Source organism: Notechis scutatus, chromosome 2, assembly GCF_049901735.1.
Source record: "Notechis scutatus isolate UNSWTSFEM ecotype Mainland chromosome 2, rNotScu1.2, whole genome shotgun sequence".
In the NCBI taxonomy this organism is placed as follows: domain Eukaryota; kingdom Metazoa; phylum Chordata; class Lepidosauria; order Squamata; family Elapidae; genus Notechis; species Notechis scutatus.
The window spans coordinates 70,342,923-70,369,662 of NC_142010.1; the positions used below are offsets into that span (position 1 = coordinate 70,342,923).

The 26,740-nt window shown below is 42.1% G+C and overlaps 1 protein-coding gene across 1 annotated transcript; it reads right to left on the reverse strand.

Annotated features, from left to right (window-relative positions):
• Positions 1 to 535: 535 nt before the first annotated feature.
• Positions 536 to 25,615, reverse strand: FGFR4 (fibroblast growth factor receptor 4). The gene is made up of 18 exons (XM_026673402.2): positions 25,265 to 25,615; positions 23,651 to 23,796; positions 17,672 to 17,938; positions 16,598 to 16,687; positions 15,981 to 16,147; positions 14,385 to 14,508; positions 13,130 to 13,320; positions 11,796 to 11,934; positions 10,018 to 10,211; positions 9,080 to 9,225; positions 7,791 to 7,912; positions 7,561 to 7,671; positions 7,097 to 7,287; positions 6,389 to 6,511; positions 5,263 to 5,333; positions 4,202 to 4,339; positions 3,965 to 4,070; positions 536 to 3,853 (listed from the first exon to the last, which is right to left on the reverse strand). The coding sequence occupies exons 2-18, from the start codon at positions 23,742 to 23,744 to the stop codon at positions 3,707 to 3,709; spliced, it is 2,421 nt and encodes an 806-aa protein (XP_026529187.1). The 5' UTR covers positions 23,745 to 23,796; positions 25,265 to 25,615; the 3' UTR covers positions 536 to 3,706.
• Positions 25,616 to 26,740: the final 1,125 nt, after the last annotated feature.

Sequence of the window (26,740 nt, forward strand, 5' to 3'; positions counted from 1 at the left end):
GGAAATGGGATACTTTTCTTAGATACCAGCTGTCTTGGTCATATGGAGTTAAGTAAATTCATTCTAGTATTCTGGACCACTGGTTATTGACGGGTGCTAAGTATTCATGCTGCTGCAAATGGACAAGCAAGGCAAATATTTGGATAATTCAGGAAACTGAATTCTGGCCTTAAGCAAAAAGCCAGCCGGCTGACTCTTGGTCAATCATTCTCTCTCAGCTATAGGAAGAAGGTAATGGTAACCAACTTCCAAAAATATAGCTAATAAAACTGCAGGGACTGCTCCAGAAAGTTGCTAGGAGTCAACATTGACCCACAAATGAAACAAAAAACCACCGCAAAACCCCGAGAAGGTTATATAAACTGCGGGTGTTTCTGTGAGAACATATTACCCATAGGAGTAAATTAAAGGCTGCTATAGGTATAGTCAGTTCAGCCATCAGAAAAAAAATTCCCAATATTTTCCCCAGAATAAACTAAGCAATTCAATTTTATTTTATGAAATGTTGCAACTGGAATGACAGAAGCACAGTCAGTTACAAAAGTACTTCATTTATTCTGATCATAATACTGAGAATTTTTCTGATTTTAAAACTGGGCGAAAGTAAAAGATAGGATCGTTGCACAGGATAATGACTGGAGGGCAGGGGTATGTCACAGAAATCTGGCTGGATATTTCTTACAAAATCCTGTGTCCTATAGGGCAAAAAAAAAAAACATTCCTCTACTACGGAACAAACATTTTCCTAATAAATGTAAACATTCACAGATGTCTGCATGTATGAAGGACAGTATTTGTTATGCAGAGTTCTATGCTGCCATCTGAATCATTGATAAAAATTGGTATGTATGAGAATAAGCTAAAACATCTGTAATATCAGTCTCTGTGAACGGGCTAAGAGAATCTTTGGATGAACGTGACTCTGGAAACTGCTAATAAGAGAAGCCTGGGTTATATTGTCTTAAAAGTGCAAGTGGTCTATACCGATGAACGTGCAGGACTGAGTTTTAAGCTGATAACAGAGGGAACAAAAAGGACTAGCAACAACTCCTGTCTATTGCACCTGTTGCAACATCTCTTCTGCCCTTGGAAAACTCTTGCACACTCTTAAAAGAGTCTGCAGCCTGAGATATAAAAAAAACAAAACCCTTCTCTACAGCTGCCCACCACACTGGCTGCAGTATATAACCACTTGCCCCATGTCGTTGCTATATATTACTTTGCAGAAAAAGGAAATGCAGAAGTACAAGCCACTTCTTTGGGGGTGGGGGGTGGAGGAAAGAGACCTTCTTTCTCATCCCTTCAACCAGCTGGATTGGAATGGGCTACAGCTGGGAAGAGAGGAAGCCCCACTGGGGAAAAGGGCCCACTGAAACCCTATCCCAAGTGGGATGGCAGGGGTACAATTCCTTCACAAGATCTCTTGTGAAACCTTAAACCCAGTAGATGGCTTGGAGGGGAGTGGGCTGGGGAAGAAGAGAAACAGCTGCAGTTACCTCCTGGGGCTGATCCCGTGTTTTCTGCCATAGTTCAGGGGTGGAAGGGGAGGGGGCATAGAAATTAGGATATTTAACAGGAGAAAGGGGACACAACCAGAAGGAATATACGTTTTAATGTTTCCTCAGAATCTCTTTGTTCTGTTTTTTGGTATGTTAGATCCTCTGGAACGGTAAGCAGGGAAAGGGACTCCTTTTGATATTTGAGGGGCTTTGACCAATCACTAGGAAGACAATAGGGTGGCTGTTTGGCCGGGTGTGGGTGGGGATGGAATAGTCCCACTGGGCTTTGCGATATCCTGAGACAGATTCCCAGGCTCTGAAAGAGTGGCCAGTTGCTAGATCAATTTCAGGGAGATGTTGGCAGTGGAGTTCATGGTGGCTTAAATGGAACAGCAGCTAATGCAGAACAGATGTTGTGTATGAGTAAACCTCGTAAGAATGGACACTCCACTCCACCATTAGCCTTCCCATGCTATTGTGGAATACACAGGTGCACATGCTATGCATGCAAGCAAGTCACACAGGTGCACGTGAATTTGTTTAGTCCTTTCTGGGATCAAATCTATTTCTTTATAAAACACAGAAACAGCTGAATTTCTAAGGGCAGGTATAAATCTCATACATCTCCTTAGTTTTTATCCCTAAACTGAATTCTGCCTAGCAGAGGGTTTCCAGCAAAAAAAAAAAAAAAAAAGCATGTACACTCTTCCATGGCACCGAGATGGCTCTCGCTATGGCACCTATGCATCCATCTTTTCGCAACCTGGTAAACTCTGGATGACAACTCTCAGCACGATCGTGTTGCCTATGGATGCTGGATACTGCAGGGAGTTCCACATCTGGACAGTGCCAAGTTGGGGAAAGCTCTTACCGAATGGGGTTGAGCAAGCTACACCTGAAATATCCGTGTATTCTCCTTTTACGTTTTTCAATAAATGATGAACTTTTGGGGGAAATTGCAAAATTTGAGGAATACTGTGCTTAGGGGTGACCTGACAAAACATCTGGCTTGGATGTGAAATGTGAAACAAGGACCCTGCTGAACATGACATTGGGCCAGAAACAAAGGGTCTTATGGCCTTTAAGAATTACAACATTGTTGGAACAAAAGATTGGATGAATTATGCTCTTACTTCCTACATTAAATAACTGAATACTTTCATTGGATGAGATGGGTCATGTACTTATAATAAATACGTTGGAATCTGAAGTGCCACCAGATCCTCTGTTGCTTTAGCTGCATTAGAGTATCAAAAATCAAATCAACTTCTGTTCTACAGATCATGGCTGTGTGTGTGGGTGGGGGGGAAGAAGAGGCAGATTAAATAGGGAGTTTAGATACACAGTTCCTTCCTTTCTAAAGCTCCACAGATATTCATTTACACAAGAACCAAAATTAACTTGCAGCATTTGAACTTCACATAGAGATTTAAGCATACCAACTGAGGCCAGACTAGTCTAGCAATCATTCCAACCAAAGACGCAGGGAAAAAACAACAACCTCCAGGCAGAGGTTCTACTCCAAAAAAAATAATTTATGGGTGCAGGACATTCATGTGCATTAGAAGTGATATGTACATAAATATTTATCTCTAGGGTTATGTACAGAGGGCATCAGGAGCCAGAAGGAAAGGTCCATGTCCTAGGTAGGACATCCTTGTGGTTGTGTGTCCAGGTAAGGATGGGACTGCCTGAGAAAGCTGACTGGCTGACTCCTGCCAAATCATGAAGTCTCTTTAAAGTATTATTAAATTGGGAATGGTATCAAGAAAAACAAGCAGGATACCCTGTGATGCTCCTAAGAGCTCCAGCTGTTAGAGAGTGACCTTCTTTTCAGGACTAAGTTATTTCCTATTAATCTGGCCTTACTCGTCTTCAGTCAGCTGGCTGCATTGAAGGCTCAGCTAGAAGAACAGCTTTGAGGGGACCTGAGATTACAGGGTATTGAAACATCAGCATTGGCGCCTGGAGCGTCGGTAGACAAGCGTAAGGAAGCCATCTGGTCCTTGTTGGTGAACTTTGGGCAGCAGATGTCCAGCAGATTCCAGAAGCTTGATGAGACTTTTAGTTCTTGCTAATATAGCTCCAGGCAGTTTCTTCGACCAGGGGCATTCTGAGAACTTCGGTTCTCAAATTATGTAATCCTTTAGGAATGAAGGAAAAACAAAAAAAACAAAAATGCCACCGTCCACGGCCTGTCTCCCTCCTCATGTCCTTACATTGTGATAAGGAAAAAGGCAAGGGGTGATTGGCAAAGGATCATGGGTGAAGACTGAATCATCAGAGGAACAGGTGCTAGTTGTGTCTTCACAGGATGGGGAGTACTGTTCAAAAGGCATTGACAGGTCCAGATACTGAAAAGGGGAAAATAATCATAATCAGCATTCATAGGGATAAAGGCAAAATCCCTACTTTTTGTTGCCAATAACCAGCTGTGGAACCATCCCCTGGGAGTTCAAACCTACCTCATCCGAGACAGCAACCAGGACCTTATCCAATCCCTCCACTAACTGCTTAAAGGTGGGTCGCTGGGAAGGCACAGCATGCCAGCACTCTCTCATCATCATGTACCTATTTGGGGAAAACGAAAAGTTTCAGGCATGTCTTTCCCACTGGAGTATAGTTTACGGACATGGATGCGGTGCATCTGGAAGACAAGCAAGGCTGGGAAATGTGGCTTTAGGAGGCACAGTGCTACTTACAGTTCATGGGTACAATTGGAGGGCTTGTCCATTCGGTGGCCTTCTTTTAGGAGTTTGAAAAGTTCTTCCACTGGGATGCCAGGATAGGGGGAGCCACCCAGTGTAAAAATCTCCCACATGAGAATCCCAAAAGACCACCTTAAAGTGAGGAAAAGAGGCAGAGAGAAGGTAAGAAGGCTATATAGGTTTTCGGAACATATATATTTGGAAAGCAATCTATGTGGCAAGCAAATCTCAGAAGAGGTCCTTCACAATGAAAGGTGGAAAACTATTAACAGATATTTACTAAAAAGTATTTGTGGCCACAAATGGCAGAGCATGGTAAATAGACAGTATCCAATATGCAGAAACCAGGATGGGAATAAACATCTATTTCAAAAAGGGACCACTGAATAGATCAATTACAGGTATTTTGATGGAAACATTGCTTTGGCTTTGCAATGAAAACTTTGATTCATATACTAGGAACACTAGGAAACTGATGTATAATACACTTCAGTTATTCTCCATATTTCTAAAATATTTGGGGAAAAGGTTGCAATATGCTGTATTAGAGACACAGCTGATGTGCAAAAAGTCAACAATTTCCATGGATAGCTGGGAGGTTTCCTTGCCTGAAACTCTAAAATGGATTACAGCCAGCCAGTGTAGATATTATAGATTTGGGCAGGCCAACAGGTTTCCTCCCCACAAACAACACAGATTCCTCTGTTTTTTTTTATAGGTGAAAAATCAAAGAAATGTGTCTGAAACAGTTTGCAATATTTATCTGTAGGTGCGCAAACTTTAGATCCCCACAAGTTGATGGGAACATCAGCACAAAATCTATTTACACCATCCTAAACAGTTATGCCTCTTTTCCCAGGACTGTACGGCAGAAATGGCAATATGCTAGACACCTGTTTTAAAATGTTGCAGACAGGTGTGAGGCTTACATTCCAAAACACTTTTGGAAGCAGATCCAAAAGTACTACAGAGCACTACTCAGTTATTTTACCAGGCACATTTCTATAGGGTGATTAGATAGTGAGAACCATCTAGTCTTGCACACTCATACTTACACATCACTTTGGTGTGTATACACTCTATCAAACAGAGCTTCTGGTGCCATCCATTTTACAGGCAAGCGACCCTGGAGGTAAACACAAGAAGCTGTCAGTTCATTGCTGCTTTTTTTTTTTTGAGGTGGCAGACCACCTCTTACAAGCTCTCTCCTTCTCCTTCCAATGAATAGTATTGATACATATTGTCCCACAACTCTATCAAATCTGTATTTACTAAATCACTTTCTATACTTCAAAAGTACAGGAAGTCCTTATTTAGAGACAATTTAGACAAGCCAAGTGGTCACTAAGGGCTCATGAACTTTCTTGCGCTTTATAGACAGTGAAAGCGATAAATTGAGAGCTGCTCACAAAGTTACTTTTTCATCATCTTTGTAACTGTGAATGGTTGCTAAAAGGAGGCAATTGTTAAATGAGGACTACCTGTAGAATCAAATAAACTTCACTGATAAGATACTGTAATACTTTGTTTCCCTGCCACTGGCCCTCTTAAAAATACAGTCAATTGCCCAGACAGCCAGATCTTATTATAGGTAGTCCTGGCAGTGGATTAATAGCCACCGTTTTCAGAATAGTCCCCACCTATTGTCTTCTACAAGGCCATCATGAAGGCATCACAATACACAGTCCTTTGCACTAACAGAGTGCTGGAAAGGTTCCACCGCATCACTACCCTTGTCTCCATTGGCTAGGCAGGAGCCAATGGGCATGGCACATGGTCAGAGCCTGAGAGGATTCCTTTCTGCTGGGGCTTGATGGTGAGTGGTGTAATGGAAAAGCTTGCTTATTCAGCCACACTCTGTTTCTTTTTCTTGCAGGGCTAAGTAGGCAAACTTGGGTGATATGCTGGGTTTAATTGTTCTACCGACATGAGTGATTGGATGGAATTGATTTAATCTTATGCAAGACTGGCTTATTTCAAAACAAACAAATCTAGAATAAATCCCTTGGGTTTAAATGGTTAGATCAACTGACCCTTTCTTGCTATTCTGGGGACAGAAGTACTTAAACTATTCTTCATTTACCCATGTTTTTCCCTATGATGCTTTGCATTTCCAAAGCACCTGAGCAGCATTAGACCCTCTCGCAACCCTGTGGATATCAAATGGTCTTTTTCACTCACGTTGCTGGTTTTCTTATAGTAGTCTATGTCATGAACCCCACGGGCCAAGCCAAAATCAGCTATTTTGATCACATTCTCTTCAGTTACAAGAACATTGCGAGCGGCCAGGTCCCGATGAATACACTGGAAGGAAAACAAAAGAGTTGCATCAAACTCCAAGGATTCTACTATAACCTTGATGTCACCATAGATTAGCTTATTACTCCTTCTAACATAAATATGAGGAGGACTTTTTACATCTTTCTCATTTTCTTTTTCTCCGGCCTGATATATACAACACTCTGTTGTTGGACCTCAGGCAATTCAATAGCAAACTTAATATGGAGTGAAATGAAGATGCCAGAGCACTTAGTAAGCATCAATCTATGTAATTTTTTTCTGGACCAAAGATCAAATTTGGTCTGAGTCTTATTCTAAGAAGTGGCCTCATTCCCCAAAGTGGTTGGACACGAGAATTTAATTGACCTTAAATTAATTGAAACTAAATAACATTATTCCTTGTGATTTTAAATTTCTCCTATCACAATAAAAATGATACTTTAGTCACCATTTTGAGAAAAATATGGTGGGCCCTATCTAAAGCTTTTGTGGCTGTGAACTCAAATTATGTACTTCTGGATCAGAGCTGACTAATACACCCAAGAGAGTTTCTTGGGAAACCATCATGACAGACAGCAGTGGGCACTATCTGGCCCAGTTCCCTCTTACCCGCTTGGATTCCAGGTACTCCATGCCACGAGCCACCTGGTAAACACAGGAAACCAAGTCTTTGAAGGAAAGCTGCTCCTCTGGCATCTTGGTAATATCAAATGTATAATCGGGCGTGGGAGGTCGGCGAGCTCGCAGATACTCCCGCAAATTCCCCTTGGCAGCAAACTCCACAATCACATAGAGAGGACCTGTAGTTAAGGTACCACGAATCACACTTTGTCCTCAGAAATGCCTCCAAAATGTCCTAACGTCTGTTCCCAATCCTACCAAGTGCCCATGTTCAAGTTCGGCATCCTGACAGATCCTACAATTGCAATACCCAATTTCCCTCCACCCCCAATGAGTTCTTCTTCACTCCAACCGAGTTGTCATTTCTCAATCTTTTGCCGCCCAAGCATCCTCTCCCTTCCCACAGTGCCCACTCTATTTTCTGCCTCCTAACCAGAAATGAAGTCACTCACCATCTTGGGTGCAGACACCCAATAGGTTGATGATATTCTTGTGTTGGTCCATCAGTTTCATCATCTCCATTTCTGAGATGAGGTCAGCCAGGTCTTTATCTGTAGCATTATCTAATAAGGCAAAGAAATAAGATTCCTGAAATGGTATGAAGACCCGCATTTAGAGAATACCACCAATAATGAGAAAAGTCAAAAGGATGAGGCTCTGGGGCCCTCCAACATACATTTACCTTTCAGCATTTTGACAGCAACAGTGAGAGGCCGTTCTGGCCGTTCTGTATCAATCCCATAGGCTTCTGCTCTCACCACCTGCCCGAAACAGCCCTCACCTAAGGGCTTGCCTAGCACCAGCCTAGGAACAAAAAGGATAACTTCAGAATTGGGAAGATGTGCCAGAATTAACAATGTGCTGCAGGGTTGCAGCCTTGATTAACATTAAAAAAAACACTAAATAGATTTTAAGTGTTGTGTCTTAGGCTGATCTATGAGTTGGTGAAGCCACAATGGATCCTTCTTCTTCCAGATGCCAGACTAGTGTAGATATTGACTAGCTTTCAATAGTAAGTACAGCTAGTCCTCGACTTACAACAGTTCGTTTAGTGACCGCTCAAAGTTACAATGACACTGAAAAAAGTGACATGACCATTTTTTTCATACTTACAACCATTGCAGCATCCCCATGAATATGTGATCCTGTCGATCACATGGCAACTGACTCATATTTAGGATGGCTGCAATGTCCCAGAGTCATGGGATTCACCTTTTGTGACCTTCTGACAAGCAAAGTCAATGGGGAAGCCAGGTTCACTTAACAAACAGGTTACTAATTTAACAACTGCTGTGATTCACTTAACAACGGTGGTAAGAAAGGTCATAAAATGGGGAAAACTTCTTTCGTTTAACAACATAACTTTTGGGCTCAGTCGTAAGTTGAGGACTACCTACAGCAATTTTCCTTTCAATTAACAGATGGTCCGATGTGCCAGAAAGAAGTGACTGAAGGGCATTTTTGACATGGATAAATACAGCATATTTGACTGGCTTGAGGTAACTGTGATACTTGAGTTTTTTTGTCTGCTGCACACTTTGTTGAGGAGCAGTGTTTTGCAACATCCAGCTGTAATCCTACACATTTGGGAGGCCCTAGCTTGTGGAGCTCTGTTGTAAAATGAAGATGGAAACTTCACAGATGTGTAATAAAGCAAGTGTGTCATATCCCTTCTTTATTTGTTCCGAATGGGGTAGCCATTTTGGAACTATCATGTTACCAGTATTTACCAAGTTCCATCTCTGTGCAGGTGCAGAAAACATTAGTCTGTGAATATCTTTATGTAAAAAACTCAGTAACAACAGAAAATGTAGGAACCAGCTCCTTGTAGTATAATGAATAGAGACCTTGATAAGGAATTATAGGCATTTTTTTCCAAATTTCCATCTTTTAACAGAACTTCAGCTTAAGATATTGTAAAAGTAGCTGTGCTTCTCCAGTAGCAAATATTCCACCTCTTTCTACGCATACCTGTCCCGTGGGAATTCCCACTTGGAGTCCAATGGCAGTTCCACTTCCATAACTCCAGCTAGCATGGGAGTACAGCTTGAGGAGAGGCGAGTAACACGCATTAGTGATGTTGTGGACTTCCCAGAGGAGCTTGATTCCAAGGAGAACTGTGAGGCAAACCAAGGACATACATTAGATTAGTCCTGAATGTTGTTCTATTCCAGAGCAGCAACAGATGGGACATAAATCTGCTAGATTCGAATGACAAAATGCCGCAAATCTCAGATGGTACGGCAGAATAGATACATCTAATTCTATACAAGTACACTATACAAGATCCATCTAGTAATATTCTTTCTTTCTAGAACTGGTCTAACTCTTAAATGAGGTCTATACATGGGAAATGTAGCAGACCTTGCTTAGTAAATATTAAGAGAGACTTTGGAGCTCTTAATAATGTAGGGAACTTGTATTTTACCACAGATCCCTATTGTTTACAATCAACATTTGTTCCATGCTATACAGGTAGTTCTCGACTTATAACAGTCCATTTAGTGACCATTCAAAGTTACAACAGCACTGAAAAATGTGACTTATGACCGTAGTTATTGACCTCTGCAGCATCCCCTCCATGAACATTTGATCAAAATTTGGAGGTTTGGCAGCTAACTCATATTTATGATGGTGGCAGTGTTTCGGGGTCCTGTGATCACATTTTGCAACCTAACCCTAACTCTACCAACTGCAGTGATTCACTTAACAATGGTGGCAAGAAAAGTCGTAAAATGGGGCACAACTCACTAACAAATGTCTCACTTAACAAGAGAAATTTTGGGCTCAATTGTGGTTGTAGGTCAAGGACTACCTGTAGATAGCTTTACACACGATTGGGGAACTTCAAAATTAATTCAGTGGTTAATGTCCTGTTATCTCAGTAGGTCAATGTTTCTACTACATACCTGTCGGATAAGAGGAAATTTGGAGAGTTTGTGCACAGCCATTGGTTCCAGAGGCTGCTTGCTTGGCTGAATTTGCATGCGGCATAAAACAACAATGACAATAGCCATAGCAATAGCTAAAGACCCTGAAGTGTAGATAATTATATCGGTGTATTTGATTTCAGGAGCATATACTTCTTCAACTTCTTCTTCATCTGCAAACAGCAAATAAATCTTCAGTTAATTAATTTTATAATTAAACTGTCAATACCTGAATATGTTTCTGGAGATGTTAAAGCAGAGGAAAAAATATTGAATTGTTTAGTGTGGTTGGTTCAAAGACAGCTATCTGGAAGCCACTTACAATTCCCTTTTTCTGTTAAGAAAGTGATCTTACATAATAAATTATTTACAAATCTACATTTTAAGAAATACCCCAAGATGTGCCCATATTCATATAACATTTATTATTGCTACTAATCATTTCTTGGTAAACATATTTTAAAAGGCCCCTGAGATAAGTACACATTCAGATATTATTCATTTCAGTTTGAGGCATGAAACTGGCAAAAAAAAAAAATTCATAACTTAACTATACTGTTTTTCACATTATTTAAAAAAACATTTTCTATTCATAGAATAACATCATGTTTGATCACATTTCCTTTGTTGTCATATTATTTTTCAAACTTGTTTCTTATTAGAGGGGTGCCTGGCAATGCATTATAGCCAGTGAATGAATGATTTGGCTCATGCCTCATTCTAGAGAAGAAACTAGTTCAAAAGTTCCTTCGAAGACGCACTGGTTGTAATTGGCCTGTCTTTGCTGTTCTTATGTTGTGGTATGGAGTCAGATAACTTTTGTGGTGGGTTTGCACTGAACATGGTGAATATTAGCGGGTTGTTTTTTTCATGTCACTATAATTTGTTATAGGATTGGTTCTGCACAGGGTGGTGATGTCCTTCCTGCCTCTGGGGCTGCCATTTTCATGATTCCTTGAGATTCCTGAGGCAAAGATTTGCCAGGAAGACTGGAGTGTGTGACCGCTATTGGATAGGTTAAGCTGCAAATCAATCTCTCTCTCTTCTTTCTTTCTTTTTCTTTCTTTCTTTCTTTCTTTCTTTCTTTCTTTCTTTCTTTCTTTCTTTCTTTCTTCTGTCTGTCTGTCAGTCATGCTATTTTGACAAGGATTGGGAGGGGGAAAGAATTTGGATCTGCTCCAGGGGGCTCTACGTTGATAATCTGCATATTTCCATAGGTCAGAGGAGGGGGCTGCTATGCTAAAGGTCTTTCCTTAAAGCAGAGGTGGGGAACGATGGCCCCTTTATGACTTGTGGACTTCAACTCCTGGTTGGCTCAGGAATTCTGGGAGTTGAAGTCCACAAGTCATAAAAGGGACATCATTCCCCACCCCTGCTTAAAGTGATAGCGACTGCCTTAGGTAGAAAACCAAATCCATTAGAAGTCTGGCTACTTTATGTGTTGCCACTAGAGTTTCTCTCAAATTATCCAAACTTTTAATAATATCAGCTTATTCTGACAGGGCACAAAAAGAGTTAATCAGATTTCTTTTTTCAGAAAGTTATCTGTGCACTGTCTTGCTGTAAGCAGAGCAAACTGTTTGCCTGAGCAGTAATATCTTGAGGGCAGAACTGGTAAAGTGGCCTTGGGGATATCTAAAGTTGAGTGTGTGTGTGTGTGTGTTGTACTCTGTTCCTGTCAAGAGTTTAGTTTTAACGAAGCGACCACAAACAGCTTTCTCACAAGTCTGAAATGTGCCACCCCTGCTGTTTCTCACCTGGAAGCACAGTAAGCCAGGCGGATTGATAGGACAAGCCGATAGAATTTCCAGCCAGACAGGTGTATTCACCAGCATCCTCCATGGTGACATTCTGCAAGTAAAGGACTTCCACTTCTGAGCTGTTAATATCTGCCGTCTAACAGGGTAAATACCAAACAAGGGCAAAAGACAGACAAACATTAGTTGTGGGCAACACAAGAAAGGTGTCCCAAGCACCTCTTTGATTGAAGAATCATTTGTTTGTTTCTACTATTAATAGGTGATAATGACCTAACATTACTTCAATTCTTCCCACCTGGCCAGGCAGGGAAGGCTTGTTGCAAACCCTGCCAATCAAAGAATCCCAACTGGCAGGGTCCAGGAAGGCTCTGCCCTCTGGAACATTCTCCCCTCAGAAGTGAGGTGGGTCCCCATCCCCCCTGGCCTTCTGGAAAAGACATGGAAATATAGCTCTGCCGCCTTGGGTGGGTTGAACAGAGGAGCACAGAGCTGTCAGCCAGGTTAGTTCCCTGAAATCCCTCACTTGTCTTTTAATAATTTTAAGCATTAAATTTTAATAAACCTTCCTCTTTTAAATATCATATACTGTTTTTTTTTTTGGTGTTTTAATATTTTATCTGCACACCACTTACAGTCCCTCCGTAAGAGAGATGGGCAGTTTCAACATTTGACAGTTAAACGTAACTTATCATACACACGTGAAGGTCCATTTTTCTGAGAAAGGTATGCTATACATACATTATACTGGTTGCTAACTTTTATTGCTTATAATGGATTTTTTTTTAAACGAAAACCCTATGAGATTCAAGTTTCTAGCTGGAAAAGTGTTAAACTAACAGTGGAGGGTTTTTTCATCATGAAAGGCTTTGTTTATATTTTTCAATATACTCTGCCAACAGTTAACACAAATGAAAATATTAGCATGTCTATGTTTGGACTCTGCCTTTGTCATAGCTTTCTTTAAAATAAGTCACTGTATTGCAATGGCTGTGTAATTACCAGGCACTACCTACATTTGAGCATGCCTTAATTTTCAAGGTTATAGGTCAGCAACCATTTCCGAATTAAAACCACTAAAAGCAAAAACACCCATGTCCAGCCTTGAACTGAAAAGGATGTGGAAAAAGCGACGTGGGTGTTAACAGAATTCTTCAACATGGATAGAAAATAACATCCTTGCCTTCAACCCCTCATTTCTTTCTCATCTTCTCAAAGAAAACCAATTATTGATTAACATCCGTAGCCCTGCCATGTTATAAATATAAATATCACTGAGCAACATGGTTTATTGTTTTCCACCCTCATTTCCAAAAAAAAGTAGCTCTGGTTACCTTAAGGATCTGCACGTAGGGGACTCCATCTGGACCAAAACTGCTGCCATTCACTTTGATGTGTTTAAGCCACTGTATGTGGGGCTGTGCATCACTGTATACTTTGCAAAAGAACTCTACATCACTGCCCATCACTGCTGTGGTATTGGCAGGCAGCCCAGCTTGCAAGATAGGTCTGTGTGGAGACCTCTCTGCCAAGAAACAAACAGGCAAAATGTTCAGTTGTCCAGCACAGCTCAAGGGCACCATGTCTCTCAAGACAGGTTACTGCTGAAGTCTTCAGTAGCCATAGCACTTAGACTTATAGACTGCTTCATTCACAGCCCTCTCTAAGCGGTTTACAGAGTCAGCCTATTGTCCCCAAACAACAATCTGGGTCCTCATTTTACCAACCTCAGAAGGATGGAAGGCTGAGTCAACCTTGAGCCAGAGAGACTCAAACTGCCAAATTGCTGGCAGCCAGCAGTCAGCAGAAGTAGCCTGCAGTACTGCACTCTAACCACTGCTCCACCACGTACATCAATTGTGATTGTGATTCAGAGCAGGCCAAAAGTACGAAGCAAAATCAGCTAAGATACACCCATCCAAAAATAGCAGTTTGCAATCTTTTTTACACAGCACTACTAATGGCATTGCCCCAAAACTTGGGGGAATCATAATTTCTTCCCTACCATAGACCAGCTATGCTTCTGATATTACATAACACCATAGAAAGACCTCCCAGCCAAGGCTGGCTCCAGAGACTCTGGGGCAATTAAGAGTAACCCCAGAGAAGGCTGATAATAAAGAATGTAGAGATAAGAAAGCAAATGCTTCACGTTCTGCCTAGTGGTTCAGTCAGGGTTAATTAATTTCATCTGACTTTGTGGCCCAAGAGATCTTTCTCTTCCTTTGAAGCTAGCAAAGGATTAGGATTCCCTCCCACCCCACAATCTGGGGAGTCTGAGGTCAGGATGGCGCCTCTGCCTTCCTAAGGAAAATGGCAGGCCACCAATACCTGGGTTTCGCCCCTCCCCTGCCCCCAACTCACAAGCATTCATCAGCATAGGGACTAGGAACTTCTGAAAAATGGAGATGGTCCATTCCATTTTCAACCGTGCTCCATTTTATATCTGTGAATTGGTCCCCTTAATACAGAGTCTGACTATTTTCTTATGGCCAACGTGCTCCTCTTGCTTAGTGTTTGCTTCCCAACAGCTTTCCATTAAAGAATACTAGGGTCCCATTCAAGGTTTCTGAAGGAAGGCCTTCTCACCCAGCACATCCAGGAAGTAGCTGTAGCGAATGCTGCCAAATTTATTCTCCACCAAGCAAGTGTAGTTGCCTCGATCGGAAGGTACCACGCTCTCCATGACCAAACTCCAGTGTTGATGCCTGAGCTGGGAATAGAAAAGGCGGCGCAAGCTACCGTTATCCCTGGTGCATCCTTCCTTTCTTTTGCAGAGCTGTCAGATTTTTCCTGCGCATGAAGTCTAATAGAATCTCATATTTCAGACCTGGCTACTTCAGCTTGGGGCAAAGTTGAGGAATGCAGGTAGTCCTCAACTTACTACGACAAATTGAGTCCAACATTTCTGTGGCTAAGCGAAACATTTGTTCAGTGAATTTTGCCCCATTTTACAACCTTCCTCACTACAGTGGTTAAGTGAATCACTGCAGATGTTAAAATTAGTAACATTGTTGTTAAGTGGACTTGGATGTCCTGCCCCTGGTGGAGACTGACTCTGAGGGAGAGAAGGAACAGCCAACAGGGAGTGGAAGTGTGGCTCCAGAGGTTGTGGAGGAGGCTGGGGAAGGGCAGAGGCTGGCTGAGCAGTCAGAGGAGGACCCAGGCCCATCCCCTCTCTATCCTAGGGCACGCAAGGAGGAGAGGATAAGGGAGAGACGTGGTCTACTGGGGAGGAGAGGGCCTTGATCCTCTTCATGGGCTGCAGCTGTGACAACTGGATAAGAGGACATGCATATGGGCAAGTGCTGGAAACAAAGCGTGGAGATATCTCTAGTTTATTGTTCCTCTCTGAGTTTGACGTCCTTCCCAGTGTGTGTTCTGATATCTGTGGACATCTTTGAGCCCTTATCTTGCCTGGTTTGTGTTGTTTTTTACTCTTTATAATTTAAACGGCATTTCCTCCTTCTTGTAACTGCGTGTGTGGGAGTTTTTTGTCTCCAGTCAAGGATATTTGGAGCTTGGAAGCAAAGTGAAGGAATAAAAGGGGCCTCACTTGTTTTTTGTGACTGTGTTTATTTTGTATCCCACCCTCGGTCATCACCCTGGATTCCCCATTGACTTTGCTTGTCAGGTGGTCGCAAAAGGGGATCACATGACACCCCCAACCCCCGGATATAGAAACCATCATAAATATTAGTCCATTGCCAAGCATCTGAATTTTGATCCTGTGACCGTGGGGATATTGCAATGGTTGTAAGTGTGAAAAAGGATCATAAATCACTTTTTTCAGTGCTGTTGTACCTTTGAACTTTCACTAAATAAACTGTTGCAAATCAAGGGGTACCTGTATTGTTCTGGGAGATTTAGGACAAGGAGAGTTAAAAAGAGACCAGGGCTACAGCTAGTATTTTAAGGCTTTGGTAGTTCTCTTTGTAGAGATGACATCTATTCCTACACACAAATGTTAAGCCCACACAAGCAAAGGCCTGGGAATCTACCACTTAGACCTAGTTCTGCATGTGGCTTTCATCATGGATAGTTCGGCTTCCTCTTCCTCTATATTACATGTGTCTATAGTTCTCTCCACCCAAAGCCCTAATCCATAAAACCTGGTGGGCTAACCAAGAGAATGGAAGGAGAAGGAAGGGGAGGAAAGAACAACCCAACCCATTTAGGTCTTACCCGAATTCCTCCAATACGGTGCTCCCCACGGAATTCCCGCCCATTCTTCAGCCAACGGATTGAAGGGGTGGGATTTCCCGAAGCTGGGCAGCGGAATTTGACCGTATTTCCTGCTGGGACTGCATGCAGCTTTTTGTCCATTCGATGAGGATGTGTCCAATAGGGTGCTAAAAAAAATAAATGACATGACCCATTCAGGTTTTAGCAAACGCTTCACAAGTGTTCTGTTTTTGGGAACAAAGATGGATTTTGTGCTATAACCGAGGCAGGGAGGGGATGAACCTTGAACTGGTTTCCCAAAAAGAAAAAAAAAAAGCAACAATACAAGAATTTAAGGAACAGAAAATGTTACACAGGCACTCAACAGTCAAAATGAATGACAGCACTGCATTCATTCTGCCTGGAATACACAACATTCTGAAAGGCACCAGTTGCAGGCCAAGTTATGCGCCATCCTTGGTAGCATAGCGGTGGTAATAACTGTCCCATACTTTGGGGTTCCTTGAGATTTTTGCAATAGAGAGAAGATATCTGGCTATAGGCTTCCTTCTCTTTGCTCCTAAAAAGCCACAGACCACGAGATTGAGTAAGTATAGATTAATGACCCCAATACTAACCTCGATGGGCATGTACTGGCTCCTCACTAGAATCAGTATGAGCATTCTCCCCATCACTGTCTTCATCATCATCCCCTGAAGCCATTGAATCTAAAATCAAAATGAGCACAGGTGACACTTTGTACTAAAACGACCCCAAATTATTATGGAACAATGGGTGGGTGTCACATATTAAGAGGTTTGGTGGGTTTTTTTCCCTGTTGTGCCAGCACTCTTCAAGGAGAAGAGGCAAAATGTTAGGTGGATGTAGGGAAGGGCAGTTACAAAGGGCAAATAAAGAGAGCTGGAACTGCAATGCTACAATTGTACACCAAGGTTTACATTGTAGGTGTTAATTTTGCAAAGGAAGTTTTACCTTATAACCATCCTTGTGTTTTGAGAGATGCCTTCCAAAAGCCTGGAATTTGTGTGTTTGTGGAGGCCCTGTGACATTTTCTTTAGTTATGGTCGTTTTCTAATCTGAGTGGTTATCATGTTTTTAATCTTGTAATCCAATATTGTAAGATACCCAGAGTAGGCAGCCATAACAAATATAATAAATTAACACATAAAGTCTTGAGACACTATGTTAAATGGTATAATGTGTGACAATGCATATCCTCAGCCCCTGAGTATCTCTAAGCAGGAGTAAGAAAGGCTCTGGTCTAAAATCTTACTGTCTGCTGATGATATCCTGAGTTCAGTGGATCATGTGATCTGTTTCAGCGTACCTCAAAGCTGCTTTCTGTGTTTCTTTTGAAATCAGTAAATCTCTTTGGATATTTTGAAACCAGTTAGAGCAGTGGTCCCCAACCTTTTTTATGCCGCGGCCCGATACCGGCATCAGCTGGGCGCCGCGGCCCGGTACCGGCATCAGCTGGGCGCCGCCATCTTGTTTTGATGAAAAAGTGCTTCCGGTGAGCTTTCTACCGGAAAAGCTCACCGGAAGCACTTTTTCATCAAAACAAGATGGCGGCGCCCAGCAAACCAGCGGCCCGGTAGGATTTGTTCCACGGACCGGTACCGGTCCGCGGACCGGTGGTTGGGGACCCCTGAGTTAGAGCACTGCAATCCTTCCTAGTTTTATGCTCTTACCTACAACAGAGATAGTAAAATTACGCAGGCTTTCTCCAGTATTCCACACGTGACATGAGTATAATCCTGAATCTTCATAGGTAGCTTCAGGAATCTCCAGCAAATGTTGCTGAATGTGGATGCGCTCGCTAGGAGAAAGCTGCTTGTCTTCCTTATACCATGTGATGGCAAGGCTGTGGTTGGTGCTGCAATAGAGCTTCAACTGGCTCCCTGGATCCAAAACCAGATGCTCCTCTTCCGTTTCAAGCATGTGACTGTCAAATATCTCTGTCCAATATAAAGAAAGGACGATCAGCACAAATGACAATTTTTTCCTGTTCTCTTGCCATCTTTGATATACTTTGAGCGATGGAATGAGCCATTTAACAAACTCTGCAAAGCAAAAAGCTACTTTTATCTCAGCATTCAAATCTTACATCCCTAGTGTATTAAGCCACAATCGTAGTGTAGCAAGGTTTTCCCTTATATATACTAGACTGCTTCAAACAGGTATCTTTCAGATGTGTTTAACCTGACTATTGCTCTCATAGGCATTTTCAAATAGTGCGACCACAAGCTCAAGGTGGAAATTTGAATTGTTACACTCAACCCACTAGGAAAGCTATAGGCTGGAGAAACTCAGCTAAGGTACTCACTTTTTGTTATTTCACCAGTTCCCAAACCTAACTTTAGGAGCGATGGAAGATCTTAAGTATAGCTGCACTTAAAACAGCAACTTATAAATATGCCCTTGTCCAGATTTAACTTGGTACAGAAAAAAAAAGTTTAAACTGGTTGTATTAGTATGTCAAGTTTGTCCAGGCGTAACTGAACTGGGATTTACTCAAGTGCCCTCAGAACATTCAGAACCATCATGAACTAACAACATGAGCTGGGTTCACACAGCATCCCTAAGTTAAAATGCAGTGAGCTAGTGATAAAACTCAGAATTCTGTGGGGACCTCCCTGGGTGAAACTGACCAACAGAATAAGATTTTACTCTGGAGCAGAGAAGTGGCAGTTTGATTAAGGAGGATAGTCCAATCTGGAAAGCTGCCCAACATATTAGTCCTAATCTCATAGCAAAACTGTTTCACAATTTAGTCTCTGACAGATTCCTGCCTTCTGTTCTGTGAAATAATCCGATGTATGTTTGGAAACTAAGAACAATGTAAAGTTTTCAAAAGTAGCAAGTGGTGTCAATCTACTATTTTCAATTCATGTAAACCTTTCATCCTCTGAAATCCAGAGAGCTCAGAGTAAAAGCACAAAATACATTATGCAACTAGAGAGTACTGTTCATACCTTCCATTTATTTTTTCTCCTTTTTAAAATGGGTATAAAAGATGTACTTCGGGGTATAAAGCTCAAACTTAGTACATATTGGTAAGTATTGTTTTAATAAAAGCATTAATCTGACAATGTTGTTTACATGCTAAATTTCATACATATTTTGCATTCTTACATTCCATTTTTCTTCAGAATCTTCTGTTCAAATACGCTCCCACCCAAGTGCTTAAACATTTTTGAGAATCTTGCTTTTTTTTTTTTTTAACTTTAATTTAGAACATTTCTAACAGATCTGGAAGATAAAATTCGGAATGTGGGGAGCAGGATAATATGCAAGCTATTCAGAAATCTTCTGCAGTCGCTCTAACTTTAGAGGCACACACTCAATTTCTAGCTTGCTCTACAGCAAACCACAGGATAAAGCTAGCCAAATGTTAGGTTACATTGGAAAAATTGTCTCTTTTCTTTTGACTTTGAATTAAGGGCACAAACCTGTGATTCTGCAAATCTGTCATTTGGAAGGAGAAAGCAGAATCAGGTAAATACATTTACAAGCTGAAGCCTTACTGGGTGTTTTATTGTTGTTTTTTATGCTTACAGGTTAAATAGGAGTTTAAAGTAATAGAGTTGTGGAAAAGTGTTGCCCAATTCCACTCTTTCCACTTTGGGATCCTCCAAATCCTGTCCATAATCCCTTTTGTTCTGCATTCCCTCCCTTGCCCCAGCAATGATGTCATCAAAGCCCCTTTCCTGCCAGTCCTGGGCTGGAGAAAGGATCCCCAGCAACACTGAAGCATGACTTTCCAGCTCAAATCCCCCCCCCCCAAATTTCTCTCTGTGGGAGCTCTGAATTGAGTGATCACTCCCTGAGCCCAAGGTGACTGTTTTGACAGATTCCAAAATGAACATGTCAGGAAGCCCGGGACCACTGCCCCTTCCCCCATTGTCCTGGCCCCACAGCTCCTTTCCCGTGCTCTCTTTGCCCCAGCTCACAATAGGGGCCAGCCCCTTTTTCAGCAAAGGACTCTGGCTCCCTTCTCAGCTCTTCCTCTGCTTCTACATCCCAAGATGGGGAGGGGTGTGTGGATGGGGAGGAGAAACGAGACAAAAAAGCCTTCGCCATTACTCCTAGTTGGGCACAGGCATGCCTGTAATCCCAAGGAGGCAACTTTGTCCCCAGCTGCACCCATCCCTTCCTGGCCCCTCCCTTCCCCTTTAGCTCCCTCCCACACAGCTTTCCCTCAGCCCTTCCCTCCTTTCTTCAGGGGCATGAGCGGGAGTGAGAGGTTTCACACTCAGTTGACTCCACAGCTTCCCGCCTCCCTGTTTGTCTAACCTGGATTTGAACTATAATTGCTTTGGTGACCCATCCTCCTCCGACATTAGCTTCTCAATTGTAGGAGCATTGCCAGCAACCCCTTCTACCAAATCCGCTCCTGAAGCAAGTCTGCTCTCCCCTCAATGAAACCAATCCACTTAGATGGTAACTCTCCCCTCTTTTTCCGAGAGGACTGAGCTCCAGGGGTGACCCACGTCTTCGGGCTACACAAAGCAATGTGTCCCAGCCTGCTCCAGCAGCAGCAGCTGAAACCTGCTGCTTCCCATTCTAGGTAACCCATTGGTTCCCTCCCCTCCTACCACCTTAGGCTGCCAAGGGAGAGGAATTCCTGCAAATGGTGTGAATTCCAGGAATGTCCAATTCATCCTCCCATTTGAACTTCAGGGCGAGGAGCCCTGAGACTTTTACTCCCTGAGGCAGAATAGCCACTGGGGCCTTCTGCTCCTTTGCAAAGGGTAAAGTGGCCTATATTATATCAATGGCTGAGATCAAAGGCCTTACAAACTGGGAGCAAGAATTACAACAGAATTCAATCATCATATTGTTGAATGTGATTTGCTTCGCGTTCATTAGATAGATGGCCCATGTTAAAGTCTAAGACATTTTTTATTAAGTTAAGATGAACGCTAATTAATTGCCAATTAAATAGCATGCCTGTATAAATCAAAAGCTGGCCTTCACCCACAATGTAGGAATTTGTTTTTGTGCAGAGGGGAATATTCCCTCGCAGCTGTTCTTTACTAAAAAGTCATTTAATGTAATTGCTGAGGTAATTAAATTACTTGCTATAAATATTCCTTCCGACTGAGGAAAGCATTCTGACTGGAAAGGAAGAAAAACCCTCCCTTAGAAGAACATAATGAAGTCAGCTTGATAAGGGGCCTCGGTGACCAATTCACAGCAAGCAGTGACTGTCCAGAGAGGGATTTCAAATGTTGAAAAACACTATACTAATGTAATTTGGACCTTCAACGAGTCTAGAAAAGTACAGTTGAAGACTATTCTCAAGTTGCTCTTCTTTTGTCACCTCTATTTCCAATTCTTGACAATTTCAGATTGGGTTTATTTAAGATCTTTCCAAGTAATTTAAAATCCTTCTGTTGAGCAAGAAAATAATTTGAAACTAATATAAAATCTGGTAACGCTGACAACTCTTAACAACTCTTAACAACACCTCGTGTGGGACCGGAAAAGATGTCCTGTCGTGTTGCCACCCAAGCAGTGGACTTTGACCAGCGGAATCAGTGCTCAACAAATATCTGGCACCTTCTACTTGAGAGTAAAGTTCGCACTGCCTGTGAGACGACTTATTCAGAAACACCAAGTTTGTCAGTAGGTTCTCACAAACATTATTTTTATTCTTCTTCACAAGCAGCATTGATTACAAAACTAGGTGATTTCATTAAACCAGAGTATAAAGGCGGAAGCTCCAGACTTTACCCTTATTCTCTTGATCTTTTTTCCTCAAGGTGCTTATGGTGCCAATCTAAGAAGAGATGGCAAAGAACAAACTCTTTATCAACCATCACACTGCTTCCTCAGTCCATGAATGCAGATTGCTGGATAGCAGCAAAGCGCAATGACTAGCATGATGTGACAGTAGGCTCAGAGGCACCCAGGCAGCTGGTTGGCACAAAAAACAATTCTCCCATCTGTTTCATGGATGGGCCAGTCAGGGAAGAAATATCTTTTCTCAAGCATGAGTGAAAGTGCCAAGCACCTGGCAGGGCAATTCACTCTTATTCCACTAGGGAATCCCAGAAATGCAATCTTAAATGAATTAGATTATTCAGTGAGGCCAGTAAGACAATCTACAAGGATGCTAGCTACTTATTGTAGAAACAATTCAGAAAATGTCAAACTATAGCAATATATAAACATATAGTACAGACAGACAAGATAGGTATAAGTACAGAGGAAGTATAAGCGAATACAGATATAGACATATATGAGATACATAGGACAGATTTTTAAATGTACCTGCATAGGCTTAAGTCCCATACCATTGGTCCACAACCACAAACTTACAATGCACATTTTAATAAATATTACATTTTATTAATATGATAGCAGTCATGTAATGTTGCAATCTTCAGAGAGATCTACATTTTTCCAATCGATTAAAGTGAGCTTAGTTCTATCCTACATTGCACACAATTAAAATATATAGCTCTTTTACAGTCAAGAATTAAGATAATTAAGAGGCAAGTGAGAACTAGATGAAAAGATAACTATTCCTATTGTAATATGGGAAAGAAGATTAACAAAATCTCCATGACAAAGAAGCAGAAATTTGACACTATCAAGATCTTGCTTGTGAACAAAAACTACTTTGGCACAGTATTTAAAGAGACACAATTGCATGCTGACTACAGAAAATCTGTTTGTAAATTTTACACTTGCAGTCAGAATTAGGAATTAGGTGCAGAAAACACCTTTGTGATTCTTAAATTCCAGGGAATGGGAAAACTTTAGGCTTATGGCATCTTATTTCTTCTTCTTTTTTTTTTACTGGAAGTTGAGATCTACCAGCTGGAACCAGCTGGAAACTAATCTTTTATAGAGAGTGAGTGAAGAACATGTTTTTGAAATATACAGTAGGAATGCCATGCCTCAAAGCAATTCGCTTTAGTAGCAGACTATAGTTTAGTTATGCAAAAATACACTCTATCTTTTTCTTTTGAATTTTCTTTCATTTTAATAGGCTTTTTAGATGAGAAGATGGGAGTCAATGACCTTTGGAAGTCTAATCACTCAAAATTTATAAACAGATTGGTTTATATTTTACCTTTCCTTAAGGGACAAAAGGAGTATACATAGCATTCGCTATGACTATTTTTCTGCACAACAATCCTGCCAGGTAGGCTGGGCTAAGAAATAGCAACTGGTTCAAAGTTGCTCAATGCTTCCATGCTTGGGGATGTACACTCAAATTTTCATTCATTCAGTTATTTAGATTCCAAATGATTTACATGAAGCTCTTATTGTACAAAAATATTTAACTTTGGTTAGACAAAGAGTTGGACTTGGATCTTAGAGATTTCCATTTTGTGCCACTGACTCACTACATGTCTTTGACAAACTATTAGTGATAGGTTCCTGTTTTCCATCACATATTTTTCTTGTCAAAAAGGCTGCTCAGAACATGAAAACTCTTCAATAAAATATGAGTGATTAAAAGTCAGCAGCGATACTCTGCTGCTGTCCAATAGTTTGGAGAACAAATCTGAAATGCCTCATAGCTTGCCATGATGGTTGAGGCTTGTAAAGCATACTCCTCAAAAGATCAGAGTGTCTTTTATCATAGAAAGCGTCTTAATACCGTTTTTCATATTCAGACACACTTTTCTAATTCTATCAATAACTCTCACCTGGATCCCTGGTTCCTTCTGTGGAAGCAGATATCCTAGGACATATTGTTGCGATCACCAGAACCCTAAGAAGATCACACCACAGAGCTGTCATCCTGTTGTCTTTCCTTCTTCTTCACTCTGGCTCCCAACTGGACACTCAGATACTTAATTAAAAGAGAAACATGAAAGTCACTCTTTTGTCCTGTAACACATTATTGATATGTGCCTGTAACTATTCCAGGTTTCCTTCCAAACATTTTGGAGGTCACTGTACAGGTACAATTATTAAAGCTTTAGGCTGTGCAAGTATTACTTAGCAAAGAAAGAAGTGGCAGGGAGTGAAATACATTCTTTTGCCAATCCAAATATTCAAACATTCTCAACACTAGATACAAACAACCTATTTATGAAATGCCATCAAAAAAGTGAAATAGTTTTAGTAACAATCTATATTCTATAGATTACAATTATGAAATATAGCACTCACTTTGAAAGTTCTCAGCAATCCTGTTCTCATTGTACAATTATACAATTATCTATGCTTAACTGAACCTTGGTAAATGCAATTAATCCATTATCTGAGATAATTATCTGACACAACAACCATAAACCAATCAACTTCACCTAGTAAACTAACATGGGGGGAGGGGTATAGTTTGTTTACTGTTCATCCTGTCTTGCAAAGACAGCCAACACAAGGTTTAAGGCTCATTCCAAGCTGTACTTTTTTGAGCTCAAAGTTCAAGAGACAAGAGCTTCTATTTGACAAAGGAATCAACCCCTAAGATCACCATTGGCAATCATCTTGCAACACACTGAATAAATCCATCTATAATTCCCCTCTTTCGCAACATCTCCACAATAATACATCAGTTTCATGTGGCTCTCCGGAACTTGTGCTGAATGAGATCTGGGGATTCTGCTTTGGCTCGCGCCACTTAAAGAAAAAGTGAGCTCCGTAAATTACCTCAGGCAATGTTGTGGGGGTAAATGGAAAAAATAAGGGTGAAGTTTCAGCCTACTGCGAGGATTTAAACTACTCGTTCAAGGAAAGCACACGTGTGCATTCGCAGAATAACACACACACACACACACACCGCTCCAATAATGCAGGTTTACTTCCATTGAAACGAATGGATTTAAGTGCCATGTAAGAACCCAAGCCCTGTTCGCTTAAGTGCGGTTTTGGGTTATGTTTGTGAAAAAGTTGCGTCTAGCCGCAGGCGAAGGGGATGTTTAGAGTGAAACGGCGCGGATCTGCCTTGTCACTTACACGCGGCGCGTGTGGGCACGATGCACGTTCGCAGCGCACGGCGCAGCCGTGGGACAAGGGAAGAAGTTGCGCTCAACGATGTCCTCCCGAGAGCAGCGTAATTTTTAAACCGGGGAGGCAAAAAAAAACAAAAAACAAGTTTCCGCGCAGTCCGACGGTTTAGTAACAGATTTACAGACCCTCCGGGTCAAATTCGGCCACATCAGCCGCCCCGGAAGGTCTCCGGGTTCCCGTGGGCAAGATCTCGGCGTTTGGCGCCTGCCTCTCGCCCCGCTGTCCGCTTTCGGAGAGAAGAGCGCCGATCCTCTCTTTCCCATTCCCATCCCCGGTGCCTCCAAGGCAACCAACCCGGGACCTACCTTTCCTCCTCCTGCCGGCTTAAGAGCTGTCCCCAACTACTCCGTCTTCCCGGGCTCCGTCCCTCGGAGGGTAGGAAGAAAAGGATGCGCCAGGGTCCCGGTCTTTGGCCGCGGCGCTTCGTCCCGCGCAAGCATAAATCCGGCAAGGCGCCGCCGCCGCCGCCAGCGCCAACCTTCAGCGTTCTTCTATGGATCTTCCCCAAGCGAAAAACGCGGCCGCGTCCAGAGCCAGATTCCACTTCGGGAGCTTTCTGTCGGCTTCTGCAATAGGCGCTGGGACTTTGTAGCGAAAGCTCTCAAGTTACACCCCCGCGAAGCGCACAGCCGGCCCGCTCCGAGCCAACAATGGGCCGCGAAAAGAGCCAGGCCGGAGGGGGAGGATCAGAGGGGCCTGCCCCGCCCCCGCCCGGTCCCCTCCTTCTGCCGCTTCCCCCCCGCCAGCGCCGGGGCCTTTTTACACTCACATTAGCTAAATTATCTCCCCCAAAGCTTCGGCAAAGGGGATTAAGCCGAGCTCAATCTCGCCCAGCCTTTGGCTTCCTCTCTGCTTATAATGGTAACTAGAGATACGACTCATTAAACTTCGGCTCAAGGAAAACTCTTCATCCGAAAACAAAAAGTGAGCCGGTGGGGGGGAAATTAAAAGCCCGCGGAAGGAGAAAGAGAAGGAATACTTTCATCCGAATTATGCAGATTTTTAATTTCTTTGAGTACATCTGACAAAATGAATATTCATGTAAAAAGGCATGATCTTGCACCTGCGGGGGGTCCACTGCTGCATGAAGAGCTTCAGATAAATGGGGGGGTATTAGCTTGCTTCATTATTCTTTCGGGATATCAGTTTCTAGGATCCAATGAGCAAACTTCATTTTAATAATAGGTAATTTGGGAAGTAAAGCGATCCACTAATCTGTGCCACCAGACTGAGACTTCTAAATGTTATTCTAGGAAAAGGCAGAAAAATGACCAAAAAAAGTGGGTCTGATTTACTTGCATCACACTCTGAGGACTTGTCACAGAACATGTATCATAATTGTGGCCCAAAAATCATTATGGGAATTTAAGGGTCACTCCAGTGTCTGTGATTAGTAGAATGTTATAAAGTTAGTCTTTCTGCAAGATCTCTCCAACTCCTCCCAGTTTCCATCATTCCCACTGGTGGAGGGGAGGGGGGAATAACCTAACTCATTGTTTTTCAATTGCAGCAACTTTAAGTAGTGTGGACTCCAGAGTTAAGAGTCCCTATATCTTAAAGTAGCTGAGGTTGAGAAACACATCTGGGGAAGGTTGTGGAGTTGGGGGAGGCAGTCTTAGATTGTACAAGATAACAGCTCAGAGAGAAAAAGAGGGTGAGGAAGTGAGTAGAATGTAAGGCAAATATGTGAAAGATGCTTTCAGGGCGTGTGTGTGCGCGCGTGCAAAAGTGTTAGCATTTTCAAGATGGTGTTCTAATAAGGCAATTACAAGATACGCAAC

What these genes read in the sequence shown, in the direction of transcription:
- FGFR4 (XM_026673402.2), bottom strand. Translation starts at nt 23,744, where the DNA reads ATGACAGCTCTGTGGTGTGATCTTCTTAGGGTTCTGGTGATCGCAACA. An exon ending in GCCAGTACATGCCCATCGAG is followed by an intron (nt 16,148 to 16,597) that starts GTTAGTATTGGG and finishes TATTTTTTTTAG; the next exon opens with CACCCTATTGGACACATCCT. An exon ending in ACCGTATTGGAGGAATTCGG is followed by an intron (nt 14,509 to 15,980) that starts GTAAGACCTAAA and finishes TTCTATTCCCAG; the next exon opens with CTCAGGCATCAACACTGGAG.